This window comes from Electrona antarctica (genome assembly GCF_951216825.1).
Source record: "Electrona antarctica genome assembly, chromosome: 22".
Taxonomy (NCBI): Eukaryota; Metazoa; Chordata; class Actinopteri; order Myctophiformes; family Myctophidae; genus Electrona; species Electrona antarctica.
In genome coordinates, this window is record NC_136805.1 from 30,266,832 (window position 1) to 30,292,380 (window position 25,549).

Consider the following 25,549-nt stretch of genomic DNA (forward strand, 5'->3'; position numbering starts at 1 on the left):
CTAACCCTGAGATCACACAGGGGTGGGGGGGCCTGTTGGAAGAGAATGGTGGAGGATGGTTCGTTTATAAATCAGAATTTCTGCTGTTGCAGCATTGCAACACATCTGCCATGCACACAGTTCATTATTATTATTCTAAACACTCACTGGAAAAGGCACAAAGCGTGAAAACTGAACACCTTTGTCTATTTTACCCACTTATATAGGAGTAAACTGACTGACTTGGTGCTTTTTTATCTACAACCAATTCTCTCCCACAAAAGTAGCAGCTCTTTAAGAGCATGTAGATCAGTGATTTTGGGGTGAATGTTTCCCCCAGAATAGGGATGCGGGTGTTAAAGTGGCCAAAGGGAAATTTAGACAACTGCAAGTGTAAAATAGTCCCTAGAAAGCTCACAAGTGAGCTTGGTATACTTCTTGTTTGCCCCGGAATAGGGACGCCGGGGTTCATGCGTTTAAGAAGTTCAAAAGCCATTTTATTAGTAGCCGTCCAACGTAGAGAGCCACATGCGGCATGTGAGCCATAGATGTAGCACGTGGCCGCCTGCTGCCCCCATCACCTGTTTTCCAAAGGCAATCGTCTTCACCCTTCACATTCATTAGTGCAGCCATTATTTTCGCTTCCTTAATGAGGGTACTTGTGGTGATGATGGCGGCAGTGCCTGCGACCTTGTGCATGTGGTGAGAGTACCCTTGTGTAAAAAGGTCTTTTTTTGTTCTAAGGTTACACAGCTCTCTATAACGTGGGCGCTAGGGCTTCCAGCAGGGTTGGTTAGTGATCGATTAAGCTCTCAAGAACAGATTCCGAGCTGCGCTACTGAATCTGTCAGCATTCAGAACCCCTCAGATCAACAAATAGGAATATACAGCACTGCAACACACGCCAGCTCCATATCTGTCACAGTCATCAGTTGTATTCCCCTGCCCATGTCCAGGGGAGGGAAGCCGGACGGGGATGGTGCTTTTTGTTGTAACGCTATGCACTCCCTTCAGGCTGGGGTAGCTATGTGTCTCATAGGAGGGCTTTGGGCAGTTCGGACACCCGTCCACCAGTGACATCATCATTAGGCAGATTTGTTTTTAAACAAGATTTTTATTATCGTGAGAACGATGGCTTCAACTTTTGCATTGCAACTTTTCAGGAAAAGAAAGCCTGCCGTTTCTATTAGCTTGGATTCACCATCGATGATGTCACTGGTGGACGGGTTTCTGAACTGCCCACAGCCTTCCTTTGAGACACAGACTGAGTAGAAAAAAATTGTGGTATTTTATCATGAACGATAGTTAGGACCAATTATAGGAAGAGAAGTTGAAAAGTGGTGAAGTGGTCCTTTAAGCACTTTGAAAGGGTAGGAAAGATTAGAAAGGCGATATATATATATATATATATATATATATATATATATATATAGGCCTCTATATAATATAATATGATATATATAACAATTTACAGACCTCAGGAAGGACACAGGGCATCGTGAGACAGATTAAAACACAATGACACGTGGGCAGAGGTCCGTCTGTGTCTCCAATATATGGCTCCTCCATATATTGGAGCATGATTGGGTTTCCGATTACCAGTTTAAAACGGGTAATCTCAGTAATTGGATCCATGGTGGGAGGGGGAGGTGTTTCCTGGGGACATATTTCCGCGGGCGGACCACGGCGCCAGTAAACGGGAAATGACGACAGGTCTGACTGGTATTTAAGTACATTTTGTGACTTTTTGTTTTTCTGTTTTGTGCAAGCTGATGACTTTGACTTAATTTTAATTGGAAATATTGCACATTTGACTCCACTACATTTCTAGGAAGGGACACTTGGGACGGAAACGTACAGAAATATATTTAATTAACCACTTAAGGTCTTTTTCAAATGTTGTTGTTGTGAGCTTGTAGGCTACATCTGCTATTTTCAAAAAAAATTACCATTTCTAAACAATTCCCATCAGGGTCGACTCAGCCATAGATCATACGAGATCATCCATAGCTGATTTCAGATGTACAATAGAGGGTATGTGCTAAATGAGTGGCAAAGTGAGTTTTTTGTCATTTAATGCAGATCAGATGGGACTTTTCTGTTTGGATGTACAGTATGGACTGTCGAGGCCAGAAAGTAGTAGGCGTTCCCGCATAATTTCCGAGTATGATGATGTTACGTGCATAGCCTCTATTCTGAAAATTTACATCATAATTTGTACTTTTGAATACTTGAGTATTTACTTGAGTCCAGTCCACCACTAGCTGGCGAAAATGTGTCCTGTTATACTTGATTGTGAGTTGCGACGAGCACCGGAAATAGCTGAGCTTGCAGGTCGGCTATTTTCTGTGAACGCGCGACCACAGCCACTACCTGTAAGTACCCTTTGGTGTTAACCCCCACCTGCTAGCGTAGCACTGCTCTTGTGTGGCGTTCCATCTGCCACCGCTGATAGACCCATGTCATTCATGTCATCGGCCAGCATGGGATCCTGTTTTTATTTGCAATTAATGTGAAAATGTCACCGCTTTGAAGGAAGTCTATTTTCTTTCTCTCGCTCTCCCGCTCACCCCTTTGCCCTCCCTTAACGTTTTTCTCGGTTCTCTCTGTTCCCTGCTTTCCAATCTAACCTCGCATTCAGCACAGTGTGCGGGGAGTCATTGTTAAAACGCACTGATACAAATAAGTAATTTGGTTTGCTGCCCTTACCGATATTCCACTCTGTGCATCGGCCTGATGTTGTGTAGCTCCACACACGATGCACACGACAATAAGACGGCAATGTAGACATTACTGAACATTATGGGATGTAACTGTACTCTACATGTGTTTATTATAAGCAATGCATAGGCCTAGAAATCGCCCTAATCAACAAACCTGGAAGCACCGTTCAAATATCGACCCAGTGCAATACATCACTTCATCTACATGTTTATGGTGTGATTCTAATGTTGGCTTTATAGAGCTCTGGGAAGTTCTCCCCCATTTCTCTCTCTTTCTCCACTCGCGCACGTAATTATAGACCACGACTGCACTTGGAAAGGTCAGCGCTAATGGCTTCAAAGGTACACGTTTATGGTTGAACTTTGAACGTCTTTGAACGCCAAGTTCGAGCTCCTGGTTCATCTGATCTGTTGAATCAGGTCGGTTTGTCCCGCTTTTGCTGCCATAGTCCATTAGGGGCATGTGAAAGGAAGAACTAGCTTGTTTTGGGTTTTTTTTTTACCCTCAGTTCTCTAGTTGTCAGTTGAAAATGGCTCCATGGAAATAATATGGGCAACAACACAGCTGGCTGGCTGGCTATAGTACACTCTCAGAGTTACAGACTTTCTATGGTCATTCACGGCTATCTCTCTTTGTGTTTCTGGTAATATTATTGCATGTCCATGACAAAAATTTAATTTTGACAAAAATGTCCACCACAAGCCAACATGGCGATGACCCCTTGTGTAGAGGCCAGGGAGGGGTCCCAGTGTAGACCCCTGGGGGACTCCAGTTATAATCGATCCAATTAAAGCAGCTCAAATAAGTCTGTACTAGTTTGTCCGGACATGTATAGGCTTTCAACGGCTATTGACTGAACAGTGAGAAATTGAACCTGTGAATAGTGGAGAAAAAGTGGTCAACTACAGTATGAGTATGTGAATATCTGCTGAATCAGTGACACACACACACACACACACACACACACACACACACACACACACACACACACACACACACACACACACACACACACACACACACACACGTGGTGGAATGTGCAGACTCTGTATTTTTGGTCTTGGTACACATGCACATGGAGTGGGAGGCACTTTAAAGGGGAAAGGGGTGTGTGTGTGTGTGTGTGTGTGCGTGTGCGCGTGCGTGCATTGGCTGACGATGGCAGATGACCCCTCCATAACTCCTGCACCATTAGTGGTATTAAAAACACTCAAGTGTCCATTCCATTCCCACCGATAGATGGGACGCTTGGCGAGGGAGAATGTGCTGCGTCGGCAGAACGCCGGTTCGGAGGTTGGAGGAGATGGACGATGGTCCTCTTTTTTTTTTTTTTATAACACCGATTCTCCCAACCTTTATTTTTTTTCAAAGCCCCCCCAGTTTGATATGATATTTATAGGCCATGGATCCCCTATTTGATACAACAGTTTCATCTAAATAAATAAAACACTGTGTGGAGTGTTTTCTTTGAAGAGCGTACACATGGAACCCAGTGGACACTCTCAGAGTTACAGAGCCGTAAGGGTCCGTTTTGGACCCCGAGTGGTCCCTGTACCTGACGTTAAGAAAGTGTGGTTTATAACGCTACAGCAGCTGTCCCTGAAATCTCACACAGGTCAACGCGGTCTTCAAATGTCCCCTTAACACAATGTCTAAAGTCTGCAAAAGGGTCTGTACAGCAAATGATCGATGTTTAATCCCCTGAGCAAGATTGCAATTAGCTCAATCGTGAAACGTTCAGCACTTGCGCAGGAAACTGGGTTCAAACCCCGGGTAGAACAGGAAAGTTACACAGTGCAGCTTTAAATATCACAAATGCTAGCCCCTCCAATACATGGCTTTTTACGTCATATGGCAGTCAAGTCTATGGACTTTAATGTTTGTTTAGGGCACTTAACGATGTAAATAGTTTGCCAGCCATGTCTATGGACTTGTTTAGGGCACTAAATGTCGATGTAAGACAGCATGTGGCTGATATACATCTTGTGACTGATTCCGTTTTATACAATACAATAACAGACTGCATTCATGTCTGGTGGAGGACGTTGAGGATGATGATGGTGTCAGACTGTTAGCCACATCACTAAAGCACGAGAAGGAAATGGACTTTTTAGACAGTACGTGGACATGACAAACAAAAAGCAAGCACCCCTCACTTCCAACTGAACATAACACCTGCACAAGACCCATACTGAATCTGCCGGCCATGTTTGTGCTGGTCCCAGATAAGTAGTAATAACACACTATAAGGGAAAGCCCCACAGGGCCTGTGTGTTCCGCATGGATGGATGGATGGATGGATGGATGGATTGATGGCTCCATGCTCTCTTGCCACAGGCCCTGCGTCCGCCCATGCCTCTCCGAGCTGTTTACTTCCATCAAGACGTGGCACGTTTTCCCTTTGATCCACACTCCTCTCCTCTCTGCACCGCCGCCCTCGCGGTCATACCATACGTTACTTTTGTAAAGGAAGCTCCTTCTGTATTTTCTCCAAAGCTCTTGTACTTATTTATTTATCATTTCATAAATTGGAGCCCTATTTGATCATACTACAGCATCATACAAACACATCAACCCGAACACATTTCGGCTTGTCGATTTGCTATTTTAGCTACTGTATTCTTTTACTTTAATCTTTTAAAGTAACAGTTTTGAACATATGAGGTTTCCACCCGACACATGTTCCCACCCGACACATGTTTTTATGAAGCCACACACCTGAGATTGTGCCCTCTTTGACACCCTGCGGGGTGACGTTGCGACAGCGTCCGCACATCCGTGCGATAAGCGAAGGAATAATGTGTTCTAATTAACTTTTCATAAAGCAACCCAATTATCTGCTCTCAGAGAGGCTTGATGATGGAGGCGCCCACAGGCAGCGGCAGGAAACAAAATGCTAGTGCTATGCCAGCGTGGCTGATAAGAAGGTTTCTCACTATCGCCGTGTCAGCTGTCAACGTGACGGGACGTTTATGTATATTGGTCTAGTCTCCCTGTATAGGATTACCTTCCCTCATGTGATTACATTCATACTTCCTATGTGGATTTTACCGTCTGTGGTTTTGTGGGAAATATATATATATTTTTTAATCTTGTTGCACAAACTGGTCTGTGGAACTTTGTGAGCTTGTAGATCAGCGACTTTCACTACTTTTGCTTGCCACTCTTGTATAATTAAGTAGGGAATTATATGGCAAAGAAAAACAAGAAATCATGTCGACCATGTAATGGTCTGTCTGTCTGTCTGTCTGTCTGTCTGTCTCTGTTTGGGGTACGGACAGCTGCAATGTAACTGGGTGACCTAAAGTGGCACTGTTGAGCAGCCTAAAAGGGCTTATTGCTTGGTCCCGTCTTATCGCTGCTTGCAGCTATATTTGATATTTATAATTGAATTGAAATGATAATAGATTGAGATTGTGAACTCTCCATCTTGTCTTCTGTTGTCAGGTGTGACTCTGAGAACCGTTACCTTGGAAACCCCCTACGAGGAACCTGTTACTGTGAGTAACATGCACATAAGCACGCACACACATGAACCTGTTACTGTGAGTAACATGCACATAAGCACGCACACACATGCTCATGGTACTGTGAGCAAAAAAACGAAATAAAATAAAATATAACTGAAAACAAACATTCACAATACAATATGCAAATACTGTCATACTGGTCAAAATGTAGAGTATTATATGTGTCCGTGGTGTGTGTGTGTGTGTGTCAAGATAGTTTGTGTCAAGATAATGGTCAAATTGTTTATTTTATTTTTCTATGTGTCCCTCATTTTGCGACATGCAGTCACATACTGTGCAGCCAGATGTGCTGCAGGTCCCTCTCCTAATACAATGAGTTGTTTGTCATTGTCATCTAATTCTTTAAAATTTGGGATCAACAACTCAAATTTATTAAAATATTCGGTTCTTGTATCATTATATTACATTTTAATAAAAAGTGTGTCTCAGTCTCTACCTCAGCTGTGGTGCAGTGACCACTCACTCTCTCTCTATCTACCAACTTGTCTCTTTCGCCCATGCTCATCACATGAGCAGATGGTGCACTTTGGCACCATCGTGGTGACAACATGACACTCGTGGTGACAACATGACGCACAATGTCAAGTGCATCAGGACTAGGGTTGGGATTCGGAACCGGGTCCATTTCAGACCCGGTTCCGACATTGCGGATCCGGAGCCGGTTCCATCGTTTCTTTATTAACGGTTCCCCAAACGGATCTCATCAGTCGTCATTTAGCTCCGCTGTGTCTGTGTGTGCATGCATGCGTGCAAGCAGAGCCTGGGGTGACGTCACCCCACCTACACGAGTGAGTGAGGTCGGGGTACGCCCACTCTTCTGTGCATTCAGCGACCGGCGCGGAGCGAGTGGGACAGTATGTCGCACAGATTTCCAAAGTGTGGTTAACAGAGAGGGAAATGACTGAGGCTGAGCACGCAACGTGCAATAAATGCGACGCTATAGTTCCCTGCAAAGGTTGTTGCAACTTGTACCAGTTGCACCACGTCCACATTGAGGAAACATCAAAATCAATATGCCTACACGAGTCCACAACTCACGAGAATAATCTAGGCGCGTTTGTGAGCCATGCGGAAAGCCGTGCCCGCTCTCCCCGCAGCTCCACCACAGCTGGCGGGGGACGATCTGATGCAAGGCTGGTTTACTTTCCCCAGGCTAGTAACGTAATAGAAAATAAAAACTACTAACGTCTACAGAGCTTTTCATTAGGCGTATTGTACAACTGTTGTTAATGGTGTTAATTTAGAACGCCAATGACTCGATGTCTTTCTGTCTGATATTTTATGAATCACGTTAACTATAGAGCCAAATCAATTTGTCTGCACTTATTTTTACAATTTATAAGCAACTCAACTGCTTTTGATTTGGCTCTAAATTAATCGCGTGACTGTTGAGAGCCCAGCGTTTAGGTGCATATCTCCATAGATTGATACTTTATAAACAGTTTGCAGAAAAAAGCACAGGAACGTAGCCTACAGTTCAATACAAGGTCTGCTAAGAGGATTTTATAATCCAAGAAAGCACTATGGCTTGTTTCCATTAGGGTAAGGGGTCCTTCATATTAAATTAATCTGAACATTAAGACACCACAACAATATCATTATTGCAATGTGTACTGTATATTTAATATACAGTATAGAAATTGCAATATATATACAGTACAAATTGCAACAATGATATTGTTGTGGTGGCTAGCTGCTGGCAGCAGCTAGCCACCACAACAATATCATTGTTGGTGGTGGTGGTGGTGGTGAAGTTTAAATAATAGTGCCACCTCATAATTGTAAAGTGCATTTTCAATAATTGAATGAATTAATTTGTGTTTATTATGTACTTGGTTAGGTTAGTTATAATATAAGCATAATCTATGACAGAAAAAAAAGGGGAAAAAATAATATTAGGATCCGTTAAGGGAACCGTTAGGATCCGGAACCGTTAAGAGGGATCCGGGAAGGATCCGGAATCGTTAAAATCCTAACAAATCCCAACCCTAATCAGGACCACGACTGAGTGATGGAGCTCATGGCGGAGACGGGAGGGGAGGTGTCGCTTAGTTTCCATGTCCTCAACCACTCCCTCTTAAAACACATTTGCCGCCGTAAACGTAGATCTACGCCAAGTTTAAAGGAGCATTCAGTGATTTGGGTGATTTGGAAAACCACCCAGTCCGCCCCGGTAACAAAATGTGCACATGCACGCTCTACAGTGGGGGGAAGTGCAACAGGCCAACAGCATGTGCACCAAGGCCCGCCCCCACTCGATCATGATTGGAGGAAGGCCCCTCTCATCCTGATTGGAAGAAGGCTTTGCCACCTGCCACCAAAACTGAAACTAGGGTTTTTTGACCCCAGGGGCTCACTGGGGACAGGGAGGAACTCCTTATATGGTCAGCACACTCTATAGTAGGGAGGATTATCCAGAAAAAAAGAAAAAATAAGTGATATTTGAATTAAGTCAAATCACTGAATATACCTTTAATCCAGCGGTTGAACACTGATAACATAGATCTATCTCAAGTGGTCTTTCTAGTGGTTTATGATAGATCGCAGCCGTAATGCTACATACATTAGCATTGGATTGCTAGGCAATGAAGTAACTTGAATTCAGGGATATGTTTGGGGCGAAAGAAATCCAGAGGATAGCTCTTAAAATGTAAGTAAATTCCAAAAAAAGCCTGGCAGTGGCTAAACTCAGCCAGAAATAAATCTGGCCGTCAATGAGTTTTAAAAGGATTTCTTAAATTTCCATTGTGGCCATTGAGTGAGAAACAACACATGGAAATACATAAATAATACTATAAAATAACATTATATAACACCGATACTAGCCTTCTAATCACACTTAGAATCAAAACCAGTTTGCTTAACCCATTCAGGCCTGACGTCGAAATTTAAAAAAAATGTTTTCTAAATCATGACAATTTTCTGAAAGATTTGAGGCACATTTTAACGATTTTTCAAAAATAGCAGATCTACAAGCTCATAGCGCGCCACTCGGTGGCGCGCTATGAGCTTGTAGATCTGCTATTTTTCAATAGCTAAAGCATAACATAATGCTAACACCAAAAGGGGTTCCCGCCCAAAATGGGTTAAAAAGTGAGTAATTCAGTTGATTCATGTCTTTATTGCTGTGCACCTCCTGCTACTACGAGGACACAGACTGTTCTCCTGCTACTACGAGGACACGGACTGTTCTCCTGTCACCAGTAGTTTTTGTCCCCCTCTGAAAGCCTGCACCGATGCCATGCCTCCCATCTCAATGAGCGCGAGACAAAAGACAATGTCATTATAACCTCCCGACTGGTCCGCGCAACCACGGACGACGTGCTCCGCCACCATTACTGCTTTATGCGTGGTGTTATCATAGACTCTGAAAAAAGCCATCCAGTCCCAAGGACTTTCATTCATTTAACACAGGTACGCCATTGAGCCTGCCTCAAGGAGCGAATGAGTCGAGTGCCGGTGCAGACTAATTTAGAGCTAATCTCCATTCTCCAAAGCCCAGAGTTCCCCCCCCCCCCCCCCCGGTGTACAATCAGTGCTGTCTAAAAGGCCAACATGCAGTCGAGAACCAAAGAAGTGTGCACGTAAACAGACGTGGCTCTCTGGCGGACATTTATCTGTTTAGCGTTTTAAGTGTCTGTCGCTGCCAACCTTTACTGTTGTCCTGGGGAGGGTGTAGTTCCCCAAAACAGTGGGTCGGGACCAGAGAGAGAGAGAGAGAGAGAGAGAGAGAGAGAGAGAGATACAAGCAATATATCTCTGTCGGGTGGAAATATGTCCAAAACGGTCACTTTTCCTGATTCCAATTTAAACATGGTAGATTGTCAGATTGAGGTGTTTGATCAAAACGGTGATGTTAGTGTCTCATAACTAAATTGACGCTACCTCACGGTTACAATATTAACGCTTCAGGTGACTTGAGCTAAACGCAGCAAGATCTGGCAGTAAATGAGTTGAATACATCATCCTTGACTCAACGTCATAAAAGAGGACCATCTACTTTTGGGGTTAAAAAGAGATTATTTTTACAGGGTGCAATATTTAGGGGCGAGACCTGAAAACGGGGACACAGAGACCGAGGTTGAAGAATGGAAGTTTAGGGGGCCTGTGGGAGACCATAAACACGGCAACAGTAACGGCAAGCTCGAAGCGCGTTTCAAACCCACATGCGCTACTTTTGATGCTTTTGTGTGATGATCACCTCGTAGGACATTCATTTGCACACAAAGAGGGAGAGATGAGAGGTTTGTGCTCGACAGCGATAATAGAAACGGCGGTAAATCTATCGCACCAACAATTATGCTGTTTGAACATGTTCTGACTGTCATTTTTCTGTCTGCGAGCAGACAACCTGCTGATCGACTACCAGTTCACCTTCAGCCTGGTCCAGGAAGACGACCACCACTACACAGCCATCAACTTCATGGCCTCGCCTGAACAGGTAACCGACTTTGAACACACGCTAGAAAATCCTTTTGATACAAGATATTACTCATTTACTGCCAAGAAAGACGTACAAACGTATTTATTTTATTTGATATAGTACTCGCTGTGCAAAATGTATACACATCTTTAGGAAATAGCCGATCTACACGATCTGGTAGATCGGCTATTTTCAAATGGCCAATATGTATATAGGGCTGAAGTGGTTAATGTGTGTTTTCGTTTTGTAATAATAATCAAAATCTAACTAGGAACTAAAGTTTTCAAATACTTGTAGTGGAGTAAAAGTACAATATTTGCCTCTGAGATGTAGTGGAGTAGAAGCAAAAGTAGTGGAAATTGGAAATACTCCAGTAAAGTAGCCTGGTTTCCAGCCCATAGACCCCGCCCACTCCACTGAGCGCACTGAGCTGGAAGCTCAGAGTCTGACAATCAGGCTACCAGTAAAGTACAAATTCCTCAAAATGGTACTTAAGTACAGTACTTGAGTAAATGTACTACCACCACTGGACTTCAGAGCCTCTTCCTCTGTGCTGAATGAAACTCACGGTTTGTTGGTCGTGTTGGCGACTGTGGCTCAAGAGGTAGAGCAGGTCGTCCAATGATCCATGGGTCGGCGGTTCGAATCCCGGCTCCTCCTGTCTACATGTCGAAGTGTCCTTGTGCAAGACACTGAACCCCAATTTCTCCCGATGTGCTGGTTGGTACCTTGCATGGCTTCCGCCGCAATCGGTGTATGAATGTGTGTGTGAATGGGTGAATGTAATGCACAATCTATGTAAAGCGCCTTGGATAAAGGCGCTATATAAATGCACCATTTTGTGTCTTTTGCAGGCCAACAAGAACTTGGACATGTCCATCAATGCATCCAACAACTTCAACCTGAACATCACCTGGTCTGTGGGATCCACCGGTAACTCTTCTCATTTATACATTCACAAACAAAGTAAGATTACAGGAAAAATCCCCCAAAAATAAATAAAATCAATAGAAATATAATAAACAAGAATGACTCAGTCATAACTGCCAGGCGCAGAAAGCTCTTGTTTATGAACGTGTACAGTAGAATCAGATTGTGTGCCGCAGCCTCTGCCTCAGGCTTCACGTTAACGTTGCGGGTATGGGTTTTATGCCGTTCAGACTATGGGTTTCATGGGTAAGTCTCCCATTGGCTTAGAGTCAGCCTAGAGACGAGGCAGCCAATCATGAAGAAGTGTCCACTACGGTCGCTACTAGAGGTAGTAGCAAATGTAGTCCAGGCGCTTTTCAAGCACATGCGTTGTGAGCTAGCAGACCGGCCACTTTGATTAGTCTTGAAAAAAGTGATTCATCTCTGTGTAAGTGTGGGCCGTGCCTTTTGGTTCTTGAGCCGGGAAGTTTGGGGAGCCGCTGCCCAAGGACGCCAGAGTCATTGTCCTGTGTCTATTATTTATCTGCCTCCCCAGGCCCCCACCCTCCCAAACACGCACGCACGCACACACACGCAATTCCTCCCAAAAGTCAGGCCGCTCTCTCTCCTCCCCTGCACGACATTGACATTTTCTCCCGGCAGATAAAACGGGTTAAAAGCTGCTGCTACGTGGCCCCTTCCGCCACCTCAACCTTTTACTTGGCGTGCTGTCATTAATATTTGAAGTCAGACCACCCCTCCCTCCCCCCACCCACCCCCTCTCCCTTTTTGCCCACAAATATACTTTCAGTCTGGAAGAGGGGGACCGGAGGGACCCTACGACAATCGACAAGCCCAAGCCAAGCATCTTTGGCGGCTGGGGGGTGGGGGGGTGGAGTGGGGAAGGGGGGGGCGACGTGCGGAGTGATTTCAATTAAGATAAACGCGCTCACGTCGGCCCGCTCTCCAGCTGTCATTTTCAGCGCTTTTGTTTCAGAGCCGTGGGTTGGAATGTCGATGTCGGAGAGAGAAGCCACTCTCGCCTTGAAAGGGGGGAAATAAAGAAATGGCCCTTAAAAGAAAACGGGGGGAAAATAAACGTTTTCGATAGACGGACAATAAGGGGCCGGCCCTTTGTGCTTCGAGTTCTCTCGTCTTCTTCTCCGGGGCATTATCAAGTGGCGTTTTAAAAGCGCCACTATATCTAAAATTGATATTTCAGTCGTGGTCATATTGAATCGGTGAAAAAAATTATATATAATTTGCAACGTTTTTATTACTTTTTCGTTGGAGCCATTTTCTGCTGAATATCATGTTAATGTGGCTTTATCACATTGGCATTGACTTTGAAGGCTTATTAAATGTAATCATAACATATTTATGACAAGATATATATGGCTGACTATTCATAAGCCTGAACTAATGGGTCAGCCTGGATTAAAAGCATTTAATATACTGTAAATATCAGGGGGTCCCACTTTTTCCAGACCCAAAAGATACAATTGGTGTCACTGGGACCCAGACTTACTACAATCCATTATAAATTAACCTTTTAAGCCATATAAAATGAATGAAAATAGCAGTACGGTATACAGTACTTATAGATCTGGTATTATCATCCGTCTTCAACCGTTTAGTTGTGTCGCAGGGGCAGCAGTTCCAGCAGAGAGCTCCAGACTAGCCACTTCCTCCTGGGGGGGATCCTGAGGTGTTCCAAGGCCAGTGTGGAGATATATCCCCCCCCCCCCCATTTGTACACTCTCAGAGTTATGGAGATTCTTGGAAGTTACGTTTCAGAATCACCACTTTAACCCATTTAGGCCTGACGTCGAAATAAAAAAAACTTTCGCTCTGAAAGAATATATACCTATTCAAAGATTTGTGCCGCATTTTTACGATTTTTCAAAAATAGCAGACCTACAAGTTCATAGCGCGCCACTCGGTGGCGCGCTATGAGCTTGTAGATCTGCTATTTTTCAATAGCTAAAGTATAACAGAATGCTTGAAACACCAAAAGGGGTTCCCGCCCAAAATGGGTTAAAGGAACCCTCAGAGCGTTGCTGTGTGAGAACATGGTCATTCAGCGTGCTTCGAATGAACCCTTGTGTTCCCCCGCAGCTGGAACCATCTCGGGAGAGGAGGTCCCCATCGTCTCCAAGACCAACATCAAGGAGTACAAGGAGAGCTTCTCCTGTGAGAAGTTCACCTTCAGGAGCAACCCCAACATCACCTTCTACGTCTACGTCAGCAACTTCTCATGGCCTATCAAGATACAGGTGAGGACTTCTTCTTCCTCATCTTCATCCACGGCCCCCCTGAATTATTTTTGTTACCTACCATTTACATTTGTCATATTTCGGCACGTAAATATGTACATCTTTCCCCCTAAGTCACAGGGTTCCCCAATAGGCGGCCCCTTGTGGCCCCTGGAAGATTTTTTTTTTTTAAAAGAAAAGAAAGTTTTTTTGTTTTGGGGGGGTGTCCCAGATATAAATGGCATTAAATGGGGGTCAGTAGCCTATGCATGTCAAACTGGGCACCCCCTCAAGGACCACTGGTGGTCCCCGGACCACTGGTTGAGAACAATTTTTAATTAATTAATGAAAAAATAAAAAACCCAATTATTTGCGCGTGCGGACTCGGCCCCCAGCCTGGTTCCCTAGTCAAAATATGGCCCTTGAGGAAAATGAATTGGGGAACCCTAGGAGGAAAGTATATCCACTTTCCATTAGGACAGATTGAAAATAACTTTAACCACTGGAACCCCAGCATCCCTATTCTGGGGGATAACATTCACCAAAAATAGCAGATCTACAAGCTTTGTAGTTTGGCTGGTGTGGATTGAAATAGAACACACCAAGTACAGTGCAACTCAGGTCAGTTTTAGTATCGAGGGTTAAAGGTGAAGTGATCTAACTACTAATTCTGGAGATTGCGTCCTCAGAATGTGTCATCAGGATGAGTCCTCAGCATGCGTGGACTGCGTTGTGATTGGCTGAGCATTGCATAACGGGTGTGCTACATGAGCCAATATATGTGGCAGAGGGGGGGAGAGAGGGGGGTAGAGAGACTACACAGTACAGTAGTACAGTACAGAGAACTGTGAGGCATACAGCCGCCTCACGTGCCTGTTTGTGTTAGTTTGGCTGTTCTTAAAGTAAAAAAAAAAGCTTGTTGGACCCTGCCTTACGGAGGCTTGAACCAAAACCTTTTGGTTAGATGCAAAACGCAAACCCTAGAGTATCAGCCAACTGAAGGCCACCGCACATGTAAGACTCCACAGGAACTCTTCCACAAGCGTGTGTCTGGCCATGCATCATGTTTGCATCACGTCATAACAGCCAAAGGGTGCTCTACTAAGTACCCATGACAGACCTATTTCATCCCATGGGGGAAATTCAGCAGTTGCTTCCCAGATGGGATATCTAGTTGTGTTGAGCTATTCAAATTGTTCTTGATTTGTTTATTGCAAACAGTTTGTTTGCCAATAAAACCTGCTTTTGCAGTGGGGTTTGGATCATTTTGAGTGCAACCTGTACTGATAACCACATGTACGTACCTCAGAATCCCTACTCTGGGAACGTCATAGTAGGAGAACATTCAAGAAAAACAGGTGGAGATTCAGCAAATATAACAGATGTACTTTATGCTAGCTATTTTTCGATTTCATATACACCAAAGGTTGTAGGATTTGAGTGGTTACGACAAAATGGGAAATGGGCTTGAATCCACAATAGAGCTACATTTTAATAATTATGATATAGACCGTATTGCATTAACCCATTTTGGGCGGGAACCCCTTTTGGTGTTAGCATTATGTTATGCTTTAGCTATTGAAAAATAGCAGATCTACAAGCTCACCGCCACCGAGTGGCGCGCTATGAACTTAGGTCTGCTATTTTTGAAAAACGACTGACATAGAAACAGACATTTTTAGAATCTGATCTCAGGTCAAAATGGGTTAATGCAATTTATTACAATCACAGGATTAATATGCAGTAATGAACCGGCACAGTAGCACACAGCTGCTTTTTTTTTTTTGGCAGGCAGAAAGCATTTCAGCATTTGACTGTTTATAGCGCTCCTGTAAGCACATACCACGGCCATCGCTTATCTGGAGTTGTGCTAAAAACAATGATGAAACCCTGACAGGTTGGAAAAAATATCCATACTATACTCATGAGCCGTAAAATAAGATGCACACACGCATGCATTGAACGTACGCACGCACGCACGCACACACACTGCTGCTTGGCAAAGATGGCTTTCATGAAATAACATTTTGAGGGTGATGTGTGGTCACCATGTTGACATTGAAGGGGGGGGACATTATTCTTAAAGATTTAGAGGCCTTCAGGACAGTAACAGCAGTTTGAGGTGGGATAGCAATGCAGACGTTTGGTTTGAGTTCCAACATAGATATTAAGATATGATATGATAACATGAGACCTTTGTCGAGTGATACTTTTGACATTTAGTTTAGTCTTTTGAATAAAATTCAATGTAGTTTTAGTCATGTGCAATGTTTTACTCTTAGTCTAGTTTAATTGACTAAATAGTAGAAAATAGTAGAAAATATTTTCGGAGCCAAACAACTCTGTCTTAGTTCTATACTGTATATATACTAGTCCTCCCGGTACATTTTAGTCTAGTTTTTATTTGACAAAATTGTCAGTATATATCTAGTCATAGTTTTAGTGTGCGTAGCTTAGTTTTCATGTAGTCGGACAAAGTAAACACTGATCCCGTGAGGGAAATTCATTTTGCCAAAGTCAGCACAACAGCTCTGACACATTACTATAGATGAAGCAGGATTAAAATACATTGCACACAACTGTGATGATGGAGAGGGCCAAACTATTTCCACTCTCACTCCAGAGGGCCACATTGAATAATACTGCACTATCTCCGTATTTTTAAATGTATTGCTTCTCACCAAAAATAAAGAAACCGGTTTTACTTCTCAACAAAAATGAAGAAAACAATTTTGCTACTCCCCAAAGTGTCGAAAGGCTATTTTCCGCCTACAGGTTGCAAATCTGTAAACATTGCTTTGATGGGCAAAAGGAAACACACACACACACACACACACACACACACACACACACACACACACACACACACACACACACACACACACACACACACACACACACACACACACACACACACACACACACACACACACACACACACACACACACACACACAAAACACAGACCCCTCCCATACACGCCGCAAAGGCTAATTAATACTAAACCAGATTTGAATTTGAAAACTTAAACAGAAAGTCAATACGAAATAAAAATAAAAAATGTAAAACTATAATTACCTCGTTTACAGGCGTTGGCTCCAGGATGAAATGACTGAGGGGGAGCAGTTGACAATGGCGAGGGGGCACATTTCTTTTTTTATACAAACATACAGCAGAATTTGCTCTCCCCTCTGGCACCCCCGTGGCGCCGGGCCTGCTCGTTTATATAACCAGCGTGAGCATACAGCCGAGCTAAATGTCTCCAGTCTGGAAACGAACCCTGTTACCCTTACCACCTGCTTCCCAGGCTGGCTCATCCCTCTGACTATTTTCGTGTTGATTCTCTTGTTGAGAGTGTAAACAGTGCAGTGTGAGGGGGAAATGAAAATGGATCCCTTACCTCATTTGTTCGCGAGACCCGAAACCCCGATGATACATCACTGAGGATACGTCCCAGTTGCATCCATGCGATGTATTTTCGTTCTGAGGTATTCTATTTATAGTGACTCATAGGAATAGACTATGTGACAACCAGGTATAGTCTGGTAACCACCGGAGAGACGGGTGACAGCCGGAATGTAGACGGCACCCCGGGAGCAGTATGCGTTAGCGCCCCAGCCTGCATCCTCCGTGAGGAGGAAGCCCAAAAGCATTCGTTGAGGTCTTTAGGAGGACCATTCGAGCCGCAAGTGGAGCCTGCAGTACTACCGTTGCCCAGCGGTGGAGCCTGCAGAACCATTGCGGCTCAAGAATCCACCACTCCTGAATGAAGTGTCTGGTGCTGGGAGTCTGGTGCAACGCACAGGTCCTGGCTGTACTCCTGGTGAGAGCAGGAGTGGACCTGGTGAGACTTAGGAGGGGCCCGGACAGGAGTCAACCCACAGAGCCTAGTCCCTCCACATGCCAGAATGGTACCTCTCAGTCCCGGCATAGTTCCAGAGTGGTTCCAACGGATTGTGTGATATATCTAGAATATATATATATATATATATATATCTTGATATGTATGTATATATTTGGCAATACAAGTTGTATAGAAAAAAATAGATTTACAAGCGCGCCACTTTGTGCCACACTGCGAGCTTGTACATTGAGCTTGTACATTGCAATTTTCTTCGTTGATTGAACAGACTGCAGGCTCATTTCTGACTTTCTGCTGCATCACGGTCAGAATATTAACAGCTCAACAGCTCTTGTCACAGTAAACTAGTTCCACTTATCCAGGAGCATCAGGAACCTCTGGTCAGACCCAGCCAGCAGCTATTCCTCTCCACTAGATTATTTTTAACAACTTTAAACCCTTTTTAATTCAATGACCAGCAGGGTCCCTCCAGGGGTTTATATGCTTGGACTTTTGCTCTTGTACCTCTAGACCAGGCGTCTTCAACGTGTTTCAAGCCAAGGAACCTTTAGCTGAGAGTAAGTAAGCAGGGCTCCCCTTACATTATTTTATAAAATTGTGTTGCAGAATAAACTTTCTCATAGATTTCGTAGAGGGTAGGTGTATTTTCAAATATTTTTCAGATTTTCTGATATTTAACCTTTCAAACCCTCAATTTCTTTTGTAAATCTGACTGCTCCATTTAGCCATGAGTTTTCCCATTATAGGCAAAATAGCGGAAATAGTTTATTGCGATTATCGCCAACAATTGCGATTAGGCGATTGTAACAGGCCTATTCATGTGGTAAAGCCATGTACACTTTGTCATATGACGAATGGGGAAAGGCGATCTGCAAACTCACGACACATCACAATGCAATATTTTTGAGCTCGTAGAACTACCAACAGGTTTTGAAGATTTATTTTTGACGTTTCACACGTGTGACACACACACACACACACACACACACCCCCGACTGGAAAACCAGTCAGATTGAAAAAGGTCCACCCAGTTTCACTGATGAAGGCGTCTATACGGCATGTCTATAGCATGTTATAGACGGATGCCAGCAGGTTCATTTTGTGGACCTGTCTTTCTAGTGTGGATAATTTAAATGTACAGATCATAGCTTTCTTTTTTTATATTATACTGTTTAGAGTACTCTTATTACCTTGTGTTTACCTCCATTACTGTAAATCGCTCTGGATTAAGAGGGTCCGCTGAATGCCTAAATTGTAAATTGATATCCCACCATGAAAGCCCACTGTGTGTCCAGCGTTCTGCTGGACTGCATACCGCTATAAACCGAGAGGAACCTGAAGGCCTCAGTACTTTAAAAGACCCCATTAACGCCCTCAGATGTACCGTTACCTCTAATGAAAAGTGCGGCACATAATGGGAAAAAAAAGAAACGCCGTTGTAATTATCTTCATATGGCGGTCGTGGTGCAACATAGCTCACGCCAACACGACCGGCGCTGGCCGGTATCGATCTCACATTCGTTTCTATTAACCCCTCCCCACCTACATGAGAAGTGTTGCCAGATTCTGCGAGAGAAGAAAGCAACCTTTGTCTATGGAAACAAGCCCAAAACTACTATATAGGCCACAACATGAGCATTCTCAATTTATAGCCATTGACTATTTGAAAATAGCAGATCAACAAGCTCACAAAGTGTGACCTGGCAACACATGAGTACATGAGTCAACCCCGGGAGGGGGTGATGTCTCCGGGGTCGTTCCATCTGCGGAGGCGGCCGCAGTAATAGTTTTTCTATTAGATTTCCTGGCAGCACCACAGTCAATTATTTACCAATGGACTAAAGGCCTGGCTGGTTTAAATCAAATGGGCCACGGTAACGTAGCGGGATCAGGTCTCTGTCATTGGTCCGTGTTTACATTGGAGAGAGAGAGAGGGAGGGGGGGTAGATCTGGTTGAGATAGCTGAATAGTGATAGTTGAGACGACGAATTTGAGACTGCCGATGGTTATCTTCGCTGTCGGGTGCAACCTTGTTATTGTTATGTTCCGTTTATTTATTTGGCATCGCAATCACATTGCAGATACATTGCTTACAGTATTATATTAGCGGTTTTCAACACCTTCTAAAAATAGGATCACACTACAGTCTAAAACCCAATCAAGTACACACACACACACACACACACACACACACACACACACACACACACACAGTAGTAGAGACAGCACAGGGTCTTTCTCCACAGTAGTACAGTTGTAGCATACAGTAGTTTACGATTGTCCGTAGTCAAGTCGCGAGGGCAATAGCTCCACCAGAGAGCTCCAGGCTTCCCTCTCCAGAGCAACATTAGTAACTAACTCCTGGGGGATCCCTAGGTGTTCCATGGCCAGTGAGTCGATGCATTTCCTCCAACTGAGCCTTGGTGTGCCCCGGGGTCTCCTCCCAGTGGGACGTGCCTCGAGGACCTCCCTAGGGAAACTCCCGAGAGGCATCCTAACCAGATGCCCGAACCACTGTCTCCTTTCCCTCCCCATGCCCTACTAGTAATATTTTACATATCCAACAGAAAAGTAGACATAATCATTCGAGTAACCAGTCAAACTATACATGTTGTTTCTCAGAAATGTGTACAGCAAAAAAAATGACTTCTGAATCCTAACAGTTTTCTGAAAAACCTAGCTAAAATGCTTTCCCGGATTGAAAGGTATATAACAACATAATCATCATGGCTTTGCTTCGCGAACGAAGATCTAGGGAGACGGATGTCCACGTCTGCTGCAGGCACGTTGGTGCATGATGAGGCCCGCTTTTGACCGGCAAGCTCTGCCACAACCGCTGCAGGGAAACAAGTGTCTCACGGGGTTAATTGAGAGACAGTCTATTTTGCTTTCCTGCGAAACTGGCCTGTTACCTTCTGTGAGCTGTGTGGCATCACAGCTAAGTGCTGCGTCCATCCTCTCACCAGGCGGAAGCTGTCACAGCACTTTCTGCAGCCAGTCTGGCCACTAACCTTTTGGCTGCTCCAATCTGCTCTTAGCGCCGATCTGACCTATAGACACTGCACCCCGTTAACCCCTTCAACGCCGCCGCTGATCCACTCGCACATGGGCTCTGGCGGAACACACTATTTCGCGCACTGGGCTTAAGCCAAGCGTTTACCCTTTTTCCAATCTCCTCTCTCTCTCTCTCTCTCTCTCTCTCTCTCTCTCTCTCTTCTGACAGTTTTGGAAAATGCTTCTGCATTCTCTCTCGCCATTTTAACCAAAAACATTGAGTCCAATTACTTGATTACTGTTGTAATCATCATTTATCAATCACAGTTAACACATTGAGAGCCCACGCTTAACTGCCCAAAATCACTTTCACCTAGAAAATCCATTCACATTTTTTATAATTCAGCTGACTGTGGAGACACATGCTGGAACTTTTTACTTTGAAATGTTTTATAGTTTCTGAGTTATTTAATTTAAACGCCAAATGCATTCTCAATGGCGAAAAAAACTAACTTTGGCACCACGTGTTAAAAAAAAAAAAAAAAAAGTGTTTTGATTTTTCTGATTTTTTTTTAATAAAAAAAATAATAAAAAAAAAAAAAAAAAAAAAACTTTTTTTTTTTTTTTTTTTTTTCCAAGACGTCCACAGACCAAAACAGACAAAAAGTCACATTATTGTAGTGTGTACAGTATGTAATGCAAGCTTTATATAACCATCAGTCACATTGAGGTTCAAGACCTCAATTGCAAGTGAAACGCAAATTTATCTCATGTGGGTTTGTGTCCATCCTGTAGTTCTGTAGATCTAATAAGTATTCCCATGGACCATGGTTTGTGTTTGTCCCACAGATTGCCTTCTCACAACACAACAGCATCATGGACCTGGTCCAGTTCTTTGTGACATTCTTCAGGTAAGACACCATCTTTGAATAAAACAATGACACTTCCATTGAACTGATTCCTGTTGACAGGCTCACCTGTATAAAGGGCTGTCACACACGACACACCAAGCGCTGTAGTAACTATATACGGTAAATGTATTGTTATGAAAGTTGCACTACTGTAACTCATGACGATGGTACAGTCAACTGAAACTAAATACTTTTGTTGTCGTGCTGCTGTGAATGCAAAGTTTGAAGCAATAAAAGGGAGTCGAGAGACGCTTTTGCCGTTTGGGCTCGGCACCGAAGACGGAGGATGTGTGCGACTGTGCGTTGTTAACTATTTTTTGTCTTTGGATGGCACAGTCCACTGCACACAACTATACCGACGACACTGTGCGTTGTTAACTTGTTTTAGTCTTTGGATGGCACAGTCCACTGCACACAACTACTGTATACCGACGACACTGGTGAATGATATACAGTAGTTGGAGTGCTTGGTGTGTGGACGGCCCTGAAGAGAACAGCCTCTATGCACACAGAATAGCTCTTTCTACTCCCGGGCACCTTCCCTGTGTTACCGATGATACTCATTTAGGCTCTGTTCCAGTTAGTGTACACTGATTCTCAAACTTTTTTTTAATTTCAATAACTCTGAGAATGTACAAATGGAACCAAATGGACCCGTCAGAGTTACAGACCCGTACGGGGCCATTTGGAACCCACTCAAGGACACCTTGAGGCCCACTGGTGTAGCAGTGTTGCCAGTGAGCCAACAAGCACCCTGACTTGTTTGACCAGAATGGAACAGAGCCTTCATTAGTATCATTGGCAACACCTGTGAAGGAAGTAGGGAAGGGGCCCGAGTTCTTTACAAAATGGCATGTGTGCATATACAGTAACCCATTCAAGCAACAACTCAAATTTCTTCCCCTTGGCTCGGGGGAGATATTAGGCTTTTGGTCATCAGACAGAGGTTCTGCTACTTCCCCTCCCCCTCCCCGGGATTCGAACTTCGGTCTCCCACGTTGAAAGCCAATTTCTTAACCACTAGCCTAAATGTGAAATCCCCTTTAGCCTTGTGGATAAGATGTTGGCTTTCCACGTGGGAGACCTGGGTTTCGATTCCCCGGCGTTGCACCAGGCTGAAAAGTGGTTAAATAAATAGAACCAGAAGATCATTTGTGAGTGCCGGTGATTGTTACGCTTGGTTAAAAAAAACAGGGTCACCTCTAGCGGAGTAGAATGCATTGTTGTTCAGCACAGTTGCTTCCTCTTTAGTAGTACTTTTTTCTGTAAATGGACCTTTAGCTCAAATAGGTGCTTAATGCACTGACAAGTGCCACCAGGAGAGTGCCTTCCAATAATCATGGACGTGGACAATGTCACCGACTTGCATGGTCTTGTTTTAAAATGCCTCTTGGTGAATTGAAAAGAAAAAAGTTTTTCAGAGCATATCCTTTAACCCCGAGCAGCATAAACTGAGTTCTCCGTCCTATCAAATAGTAACGCCCAGCACTCAGGACGGAGATTAATAAAAGGACGGAGATTTATTGATATCAAAATTGATCGCATCACTCCACAGGCTGGGAGCTGGGAGCAAAGATTATGTTTTAGACGGCCCATCGCGGTCCCGTCGCTAGTCGCGTTAGAATTAATACATACCTCCCGTTGTTGTCGATCACCTCTGGAGTGTTTTGGCTACATCAAGCTACTTCAGCTACATCCGGGATAGCGCCTGGTGCGTCGCTAAATGTGTTCCGTCGCTAAATGTGTTCCGTTGCTGTAAATCGATAGGGCACACCGTAAATAGCAGGTCTACAAGCTCACAACGGATCGCACTGTTGTGTTCTTATCGATCGGCTAGTTTTGGCTTTAGGCTCAGTTAAAATTTGCATTAATCAAATCACTGTCCTAAAACGTTGATGTCCTCACAAGTATAGGACACACAAGTAGCGTGTGTGTGTGTGTGTGTGTGTGTGTGAAGGCTGGTGACAGTGTGTTTGATCACCGCACGCAGCCTCTAGAAACATTATGAGAGTCTCTCACAAACACTAACAGTACTAATGGCCATCTGTCATATTTTCTTTACTTCATAGTTTCTTTACTTCCATAATAAATACCATATTATGGTTACTACTTACTACAGTGATGATTTACATGAACAGCAGTTGACCAGTCTTGATTGGAGCTGTGTGATATGAAAGAGTAATGTAACAGCGATTGCATCACTATATCAATAATATTGATATACTGTAGATTTACAGATCCAGCACACACAAACATAGATATGCACGCACGCACGCACACACACACGCACGCACACACGCACGCAGTAAGCATTGGGGGAGAGTCTCCTTGAAGACGTGGAATTTCCCTTCAGGGGGTTGAAAATCATTTTCATTATAAATGATATCATCTTTTTCATATGAACAGCAGTGACAGCAGCCAGCCATACAGAACCTGTTTACTGTTAACAACATGCTGGAGTTTTGATGTCGGGTGGAAAACTTGTATGTCCAAATCCATTCCTTTTTTATTATTTTGAAAAACAATGACCAAAACAGTGAAAATAGCCATGTTGCAAGGCGTTGTGAGCTTGTAGATCGGCAATTTTTGCTACTTTTGTGCGACACTCTTGTGTGATGAAGAAGTGCATTAATTTACAAAAAAACTAAAATGTAAACATGGAGATATGAGGTTTAACAATAATTAACTCATTCCAACTCCCATAACCCCATTCACCGCTATCTCTAAAACACATCAGAGGGGTTATTTTTTTTCGTTTTTTTTTTTTCATTTTGCAAATCATTTAGAAAATACAAAACCGTCTGCCATCGTCTGGGGGTAGTATACGCAGCTGAAATTAATTTCACTCTGGGACGATGTTTATCACACAGACGGATTATTGATGCTCTCTCTCTCTCTCTCTCTCTCTCTCTCTCTCTCCTATTATTTATTTGTCTGTCTGTCAAACAGTTGAGTTGTGTGTTTTCCTTTTCTGCACTCTAATGTGTCATGTCAGGATTCAAGGGGAAACAGCGGAGAGATAGAATGATGCATTTTTTTCCTGCTAAATAATTCATCCTCGCCATTTTGAAAATATCGTTTGACAATAAATATCTCTTGCTATATATTCATTATATTGCTAAATAAAATGGGCATACCTTTTGCCCATGACTTTCCTCTTCTACACTGGTTTTGTACCCTGTTTCCTGCTCAAGAGCTGACATTTTTACCATTAAGCTGATAGAGCATGCCTGCTTGATGAATTTTGGTCAAAATTGGTTTCACATGATCTAAATGTCTCTGTGTCTTGATACATTAGCTTTCACATGATCTAAATGTCTCTGTGTCTTGATACATTAGCTTTCACATGATCTAAATGTCTCTGTGTCTTGATACATTAGCTTTCACATGATCTAAATGTCTCTGTGTCTAGGTGAGACATTTGCTTTCACATGATCTAAATGTCTCTGTGTCTAGGTGATACATTTGCTTTCATATGATCTAAATGTCTCAATAGAAGAGCAGGGAGACAAAATAGAACCACCCCAATAGTATACGTTGTATTGCATTAGCACACTCTACCATACACATTGAACAAAATTACATATTACTTTATTTAAAAAAAAAAAAGTTACATACACCGCTTAAGATGAGCATAATGTTATGCTAACCCTTTTAATTTTTTTCCCCAAGACGACAACAACAAGGGTCTCTTTACAGAAGTTAATCTCTAAAAGCATGAATCAGACGAGGCAGGGTAGCTATCAGAAAGTTGCTTTAACATCACAATCATGGCACGGGGAAGCATGTCGGTAGCGCTGTCGCTTCACAGCTAGGTCCTGAGTTTGAGTCCCACCGGGTGTGTTCTCTCCTCCGCGTCATCAGTGCCCATACCCTAGGTGGGGTTGGCGAAATGGCCTTTCTGTGAGGAGTCGAGGACTTTGTATGTTCTCCCTGTGGGCCTAGGGTAGGTACCCTCACAAA

The 25,549-nt window shown here is 43.5% G+C and overlaps 1 protein-coding gene across 1 annotated transcript in view; it reads left to right on the forward strand.

Moving 5' to 3' along the window:
* Positions 1 to 25,549, forward strand: part of atrnl1b (attractin-like 1b) — a 110,257-nt gene that overhangs the window by 53,171 nt on the left and 31,537 nt on the right. Inside the window, exons 21-25 of the mRNA XM_079493392.1 lie at positions 6,151 to 6,203; positions 10,580 to 10,674; positions 11,511 to 11,589; positions 13,684 to 13,841; positions 21,525 to 21,586. Of these exons, the coding sequence (XP_079349518.1) occupies positions 6,151 to 6,203; positions 10,580 to 10,674; positions 11,511 to 11,589; positions 13,684 to 13,841; positions 21,525 to 21,586 (447 nt within the window). The remainder of the gene's footprint in view (positions 1 to 6,150; positions 6,204 to 10,579; positions 10,675 to 11,510; positions 11,590 to 13,683; positions 13,842 to 21,524; positions 21,587 to 25,549) is intronic.